This window comes from Trachymyrmex septentrionalis, unplaced genomic scaffold (genome assembly GCF_001594115.1).
Source record: "Trachymyrmex septentrionalis isolate Tsep2-gDNA-1 unplaced genomic scaffold, Tsep1.0 scaffold13, whole genome shotgun sequence".
Classification (NCBI taxonomy): Eukaryota; Metazoa; Arthropoda; class Insecta; order Hymenoptera; family Formicidae; genus Trachymyrmex; species Trachymyrmex septentrionalis.
Window position 1 is genome coordinate 5,816,324 of NW_017304438.1, and position 7,364 is coordinate 5,823,687.

General features: G+C 32.2%; 1 protein-coding gene across 6 annotated transcripts in view; it reads right to left on the reverse strand.

The window, feature by feature from the left end:
- Positions 1 to 85: 85 nt before the first annotated feature.
- LOC108756796 overlaps positions 86 to 7,364 on the reverse strand; it is a 35,636-nt gene continuing 28,357 nt past the window's right edge. For 3 of the 6 annotated variants that reach the window (XM_018500843.1, XM_018500842.1, XM_018500847.1), the window contains 12 exons: positions 6,174 to 6,497; positions 5,896 to 6,084; positions 5,286 to 5,423; positions 4,656 to 4,763; positions 3,362 to 3,459; positions 2,831 to 2,915; positions 2,638 to 2,769; positions 2,381 to 2,563; positions 2,133 to 2,273; positions 1,414 to 1,737; positions 1,154 to 1,336; positions 86 to 1,004 (listed from right to left, as the gene is read on the reverse strand). In XM_018500843.1, the coding sequence (XP_018356345.1) occupies positions 817 to 1,004; positions 1,154 to 1,336; positions 1,414 to 1,737; positions 2,133 to 2,273; positions 2,381 to 2,563; positions 2,638 to 2,769; positions 2,831 to 2,915; positions 3,362 to 3,459; positions 4,656 to 4,763; positions 5,286 to 5,423; positions 5,896 to 6,084; positions 6,174 to 6,497 (2,093 nt within the window). In that variant the 3' untranslated portion in view covers positions 86 to 816. The remainder of the gene's footprint in view (positions 1,005 to 1,153; positions 1,337 to 1,413; positions 1,738 to 2,132; positions 2,274 to 2,380; positions 2,564 to 2,637; positions 2,770 to 2,830; positions 2,916 to 3,361; positions 3,460 to 4,655; positions 4,764 to 5,285; positions 5,424 to 5,895; positions 6,085 to 6,173; positions 6,498 to 7,364) is intronic. The other 3 variants (XM_018500846.1, XM_018500844.1, XM_018500845.1) reach the window with 2 other exon arrangements.

Sequence of the window (7,364 nt, forward strand, 5' to 3'; positions counted from 1 at the left end):
TTATTGTATTATATATATTATATATGTATATTATATGTATATTATATTACATATTATAACTTTTTACAATAAATATTAATCGCTCGTTCTTTTTTGTGAGACAAAGAATGTAGTAGTATCGATGTCAATTTATTAAAATTATCAACTCGACCGAACTTGCATTTTATCCGAAACTTGTAGTTCGCGCTACATTCGCGCGAGTACTTTTCGGTTCAAAATACTACTCTCTAAAGCCGGAATTCATAGTCGGTTCTTATTTCAAGAATGTCTTAAGTAATGTCTTAAGACGCTAATGCGGCCTTTTGGCCAATTGGTTCGTGACACTTCAAGACAGAACTTAAGATGGTTTTGAATATAAGAACTGACTATGAATGCTAGCCTAAAACCTTTAGAATAAATTGTCTCTCTAGAGTGTAAAATCTCACTCTTAAAGATTGAAAATTGAGCCACTTTTTTTCAAGATTTACAAAAGCTTGACTTAATTTCCACTCTTTAGAATGAGATGATTTCACTCTAAAGAATTTAGAGAGTACGAAATTCAATAGACACATTCTCTCCCTCTCTTTCACGCAATATTATTTAACGTTTGACAGCGGTCCAAACACGCTCGCAGGTAGATCATTAGCTTCTATTTCCGCTTTAGCGGTCATCGTTACTTGTCACGTAAAGCGCTGTTAGATCGTTCGTTCCGGACGAACCTATCCACACATCGTGCATCGGGAATCAGAGAGAATATTGAGAGTACCGGACACACAGGCGCGAGTGTTCACAAGTCCTGTCTTTTACTTTATTTGTCACTTGCATATTTTCGCGCGTTCACGCCTGTTTGGGATGTACAACGGGCGCGGTCGGCTCCGAGCGGAAACATGACAACAGGAAACCAGTATACATGAGGAAGAGAATGGTGATGGCAATCAGCATATACATATAGATGTTCAGTTCCGGCTGTCGATATCTATTCTTGCGCAACCATTCGAGAACGTCCTGTCCTTTGTGCAAATCACCTGTAGGGCGATTGAAATATGACTTAAGAGCACCGAAGAAAAGCGATCCCTATAATAACAAGCTATTTTTGATGATAGAGTAAATCGAGGCGAATCGGATCACGAAGTGAATTAGATACTACAATATATATTTCCTCAAAGCTCTTTACCTCTGTAGATACTTGGGAATCGTTTGCGGAAATAAACAATCGCGGGAAGCTTGGTAACTCCCCATTTCCTAGCGTATCTAGGATCTGCCATCTTAACAAATGTAATATCCAAATTATCGGTTTCATCGTCGATTTCTTCCAATTTTTCGTTTGCCTCTTCACTTTCAGGACTGTCATGTTCATCTGGAAATGATAGACGTATAACGAAATAATTTTTAAATATAACATTGTCACACAATTTGTATTTTATATTTACTCACAAAAGAAGACTGCAAGAAACTCATTCTCGTCCAACAATTTGTCTAGCATCTTCCTGTTAACTTCCTCGATCTCATTCTTAATTTCAAACACATCTTGAGAAGTGAGCCATTGCAGAATTTTGTCTTCTTGTGTAAGATCGCCGTCGTATATAAGTGGCGTTTTCTTTCGGAAGTATACGAGGGACGGAACGTTGAGAATGCTATATTTTTCAGCAGCTTCCGAACTGGAGATCTTAACAAAGTCGATTCCGAAAAGATCAGCTTCGCCGTCAATTTTCTCTAATGCTTCCATAATATCGTCACATTCCGGACAATCTTCGTCATCTAGAAAATATTATATATATATATATATGGAAAGTGAATTTATATATGATATATATAAACTGCAAATTTTCTTGAATCAATTTTGAATCTCCATTTGTTCTCTATTAAAAAAAACTTTTTTAAAACTAAACTTTTTTTTTAAAATAAACAAATAATAAATCATATTTTTAATATATTGTAAATGGATTTTTTATAAAAAAAAATATATTATTTAATGATTCACATATAAAAATATGTATGATTGAAAATTATAAATTATAATAGTAAACAATATATAATTCTCCCTTGATACTTTTTTAAATTAATTTAAATCAAAAATTCTTAGTTGAAAAGAAGTGCTTCTAGAAAAAAAAAGTATAAAATTTAATGTCAAAGATCGATTATTCGTAACATACAAAAGAAAACAGCTAGGAAAGGAGATTCATCGAGGAGTCTCTCTAACATTCTATCGTTGACGGACTCTATTTCATCGGCTAATTCTCGATTGTCATCGTCGATCAGCCACTCGAGGACGGATTCTTCGTTTTGGAGATCTCCTGCACATATAACGTTTTAAAATTCCGAATTCTTATTCGTTACAAGAATAAGAATTAGGATATAATCAAGAATAAACATATTAGAATATAAGTAGTATAAATAGAACCTTCAAAGAGAAGAGGATTGCCATTTCGAAAATAAACGAGAGCCGGGAACGTCTTGATCGAATATCGCTTCGCCAACTGTGTATCCTCAATTTTCACCATATGAATTCCAAATACGTCGCATTCGTCATCGATTTTTTCCAAACCCTCCAGAATCTCCTCACATATGTGACAATTCGGCTTGGCTACGTGGATGTTACATTTATATACTTGAAAAATAATTATTGTATATCTTGATCCTCGATAGTAATTAACTTACTGAAGTAAACTGCTAAATATTGAGTCTCCTCGACAGACGTTTCTAGCATCGCTCGTGTGATTAATTCGATTCGATCTTCTGTTCTTTGAGTAATCAGCCATTGTAACACCTCTTCTTCGACAGAGAGATCACCTATAGACAAATAATTGTGAATAAATCGCTATTCGGAAAGCTAATTGTCAAAACTGCAAACCTGCGAACACATTCGGTACTTGATGCTCGAAATAGACTAATACTGGTAAATCAGTCACTCCATAATCTTCAGCAACCTTAAAATCCTGCAAAAACGAAGAATATTCTCATATAGATAAGCAAAAAAATTTGTTAAGTATCAATATTATTTCTATTTTTTTAAATATATATACTATTATATTACAGTATTATAATTTTTGTATTTGTCTTCTTGTTCGTGTAAAAATGTTGTTATATATTAATGTTAAGATATTCGATGTTAAAAAATCATTATTGAAAGTTATACAAACATAAATTAGACAAAAGACTTTAATTTCAGTCAAATTAAATTTTTATTAAGCAAAGCGTTATATAAAAAATTTTTACTTTATACATTTAACATTTTTTTATAAGAAATTGCTTTTCTGCTTTCACTATTAATGAGCAACTTATTTATTTAATATAAGAAAAATAATAAAATATATATGTAAAATAGATATAACAAAGAAAAACCACAAAAAGTTTATTTTTATATGTTTATATGTTTACTTACTTGTGTTTTGACAAATGTAATGCCATGTCTATCGCAATCGTCGTCAATGTTCTCCAATTCCTCAAGTATCCCCACGCATTGTGCACAGTCATCGGGATCTGAAGAGAGATTCTATTATTATCGAATCTTTATCGCAAAAACTTGTTGTTTCCAATAGTCTACTTGAAGAATATAAAGGCGATACTACATAATGGAATATTACACATCGATCATTGATGTAAGAAATCTACTCGATACGAAGGAGGAATCTGCTAAATACAAGGCAAATACACGTGATAAAGTGTGAGTAATACTGCGACAAGGTTCGGACGATCGTCTACGTGTGATATTTAAATTTTCAGCGATATTAAAGCATCTGTTTCATCGATGGAGTAAGCGAGAGTTTTTGCATGCTCATCGGGATCTGTAGGTCACTACTGCTTGGCTGCTTGTGTTCTGTTCTCATGTCGCATGCTTTGCTCTCGTGCACGTGCACCTGTGTAACTGTGTAATTGTACATACAGAATATATCAGAGAGAAAGAAAAAGAGAAAGAAAAAGCAAGATAGAGGAGTACATTGTTTCTTTGGAGAAAGCATCCTAACAAACATTTGGCCCGGAAAATGGTGTTTTACGTCCACAATAATTTCTATTAGCTATAAAACAACAAGAATAATTAAGGGAACACTGACGGTTAAAAGAGAACCGAAATACATTTCGGATATTTTTATCCAATGTATAAGAGATTTATATATATTTTAATATTTCGCTATATTTAAAGTACAAACAGTTTTCCCGTCGATCATCAGTGTTCTTTTATTTTTCCTAAAAAGCGTATACACTACGAGATAGCACGCATTATTTCTCGAAGCTTTTCCGGATTCCGGCAAAGCTTGCATATATTGCGTACCGATAAATCGCACGCGATTGTATACGGAGAAAAAAAGTTTACCGGTATAGGATATTTTATGAGAATATTATTATATATGACTAATAAAATAATTTATCAAGAGTGCTGTGTGTGTGTGTGTGTATATTAAGTATCCGATGACCGGTTTTTTTCTCCGTGCATATTTTGTGCATATGCTAGAAGTACATCTCGGTTATCGATCTCATCTGTGATCGAGAGAGAATCGAGATAACTGAAACATAGACTATAAATCACAGAGAGGTAGAAAAAAATATATACAGATAGAGAGAGGGAGAGGGAGAGAGAGAGAGAGAGAGAGAGAAAGAAGAGGGATAGAGAGAAAGACGTTGACAGTAAGAAAGTTTAGGGCATCGATAAATTTTCATCTTGCTTTGATCTGTTGTACCATCGAGGTGTTCGGCCGTCTCTGCATGTTCCGCGGTCCTTTGTTCCTTGTGGCGCATCTGCTTGCGGTACGTTTTTGATTGGCACACGTCGCAAAGAGTTCTGTTCCCTACGGCATCAGTACACAAAGTGTACAGCATCGGAGCGAAAGTCGACAGCAAGTAGTAATAGAAAGAATTAGGAGGGAGACAAATATTGACATTTGTTAGGGACAGTTAGTAATTTTTTCATTACAATCGTAATTATGTAACGTAAGATTAATTAAGCAATATGAGTTTAATTTAATCACGTAAAGATTGTGAGATAAGAAAGAGAGAAGATTCACAAGTTCAGAAAGGAGTATCGTGAAATCAATATTCCTTCAATATTCCGCAAAGTCACTCTTTTACGGAAATCTTCTTGATGAAAAACGCAGTTTTTTGTCCAATCTCACTGTTTATAAGTAGAGGAAATAATTGTAGATAAAAAACAAGTTGGCGCTGTCACTATCCATGTGATCGTCAATCACATATTAATTAACAATGCAATAAAAATAAAATTGATATAGAAAGAAAACAGAATGCGCGATGCTATTAACAGTAATTTTTCGATCATTTATCTCATAAGTTATACGAAGCATTCAGGAACTTACAGAAGTATATGGCTAAAGATTCCGATTCTCGTATCAAATTTAAAAGATCTTCGCCTTCCCGAGCCTCGATTACTTCACCCGATGGATCCTTTTGTGTCATCAACCATTGCAAAATTTGCTCCTCATCGTATAGATCACCTGCCGAATCAATCTTCTTAACTTTCATCTATCTTAGTAGCAAAAAAGTGTAAGGTGATGGTTCCAATTATGTTGAGTCCAAATTATGGGTTAAATTTGCTGATATTTAAGAAAAAATGGGGCATTCTTTAATAATTCCTTGAAATTATAATATTCTTATTATAATATATTATGTACTTAATATATTATAACTTATGTATACTAAAACAATATACATTTAAATATTATTTTAAATTATTAAACAATTTTAACATAAAGAATTATAAATAAGATTTATACATAAACATTTTTTAATGTTTTTCCCAAATTCATAATCGGTTAAACATGGAATAATTTTTTTTCAAAAATATCGTATTTATAGCTTATTATTAACATTAACAACCTTTTTAAATGTTAAATTTACACAAATTATTAAAAATTATTTTAACTCTAAATGAGATTCATAATTGGGACCGTCACCTTAATCTTGTACCTGCATATATAACTGGTTCCTTTGATCCCATCTTGAAGAACAGTATAGCAGGTAACGCGAAAACACCATATTGCTTAGATAATTGTTTATCATCGATTTTGACGAATTTAATACCGGCGCTGTCGGCTTCGTCATCGATGTGTTCGATTTCCGCCAATACTCGGCCGCACTGTTTGCAGTCGTTGCTGTCTAAACAAACGTGCGACGTATTAGAAATGCTAAATGCATATATAATTGTTTTTATTGAGCTGTATTATATTAATTATATATTGACTCACAAAAAAATACGGCTAGATAATCGGTCGTTTGTCGCACTTTCTGAAACATCTTCTTGTTGATACGTTCTATGTGATCGGTGAGTTCCATATTCTCCGGATTGGTCAACCAGTCAAGGATTTCCTCCTCGTCGTCAATGTCACCATCATAATTGATGCTCTTACCCTTGCGAAAGTAAGTGATGCCTGGTGGATTTCGAAAACCATATTTCTTCGCCACTAGCCGATCTTTCATCCTGACGATCTTTATTCCGTATTCCGCAGCTTCGTCGTCAATCAGTTCGATATGCCTAAGCACCCTCGGACTCTCTGGATCCTCCTCTTTGTCTGAATATTTTTTGTTATGCAATGTACACAATCCTATGTGATTATGGTATATCCTCTAATATTTCAATTACATATACTTTTTTTATAAGATTACCGATTCTATTAGGTTAATGCGGAATAATTCGTTATAGCAGTACAGAAGTTTTATATAGAATTATCGAAAGCAAATTTATATCTTATATAAAAAAGCGATAAATTATTATATGAATAGCTGCAAATGCAGCTATATTTTAAAATTGAAAAGAAAGAAATAATAGAGCTCTTGGATTTCTTAGCACCTTAGTACAAATTTAGATTGTATAAAAACAATTACAAATTTTATAAAATCAAGGAAAAGTGGATAAAATCGTAAAAGAAGTTAAATATCTACTTTGTACTCTGACTGAAGTTCACTAGTTTTCTTAATTTTAATAATAATAATATATTGACAAGTATTATTTTTTTATGAAATTTGTTTCGCCAATTTTTCTTGTTTTATTTTCATTTAACTATGACATTAACATAACAAAAAAAAAAAAATAATATTAAAAAAAATTAAAACTAAATGTAAAATCATTTTTAATGTAGCATGTACTTTCTATTAATAGGATAATAATGCTTAAAATCATAAAAATTTTATTTAATTCAATAACCTACTTCAAATTTTAATCGTTTTTTTGCATCAATACTTCAGTCTGAAAATTAGTTAAATTCTTTCTTTAGCTGCAAATAGTCAAGTGAATTTATATTTTAATAAATAGAAATTATATTTTTATGCCATATTATACACATTTTGTAATTATTTAAATTAAAACAAAAATAAGTTATTAATAGCTTGAATAAAAAAAATTATACAAGTTTTTTGCCAAGAAACATTACAAGTGAAAG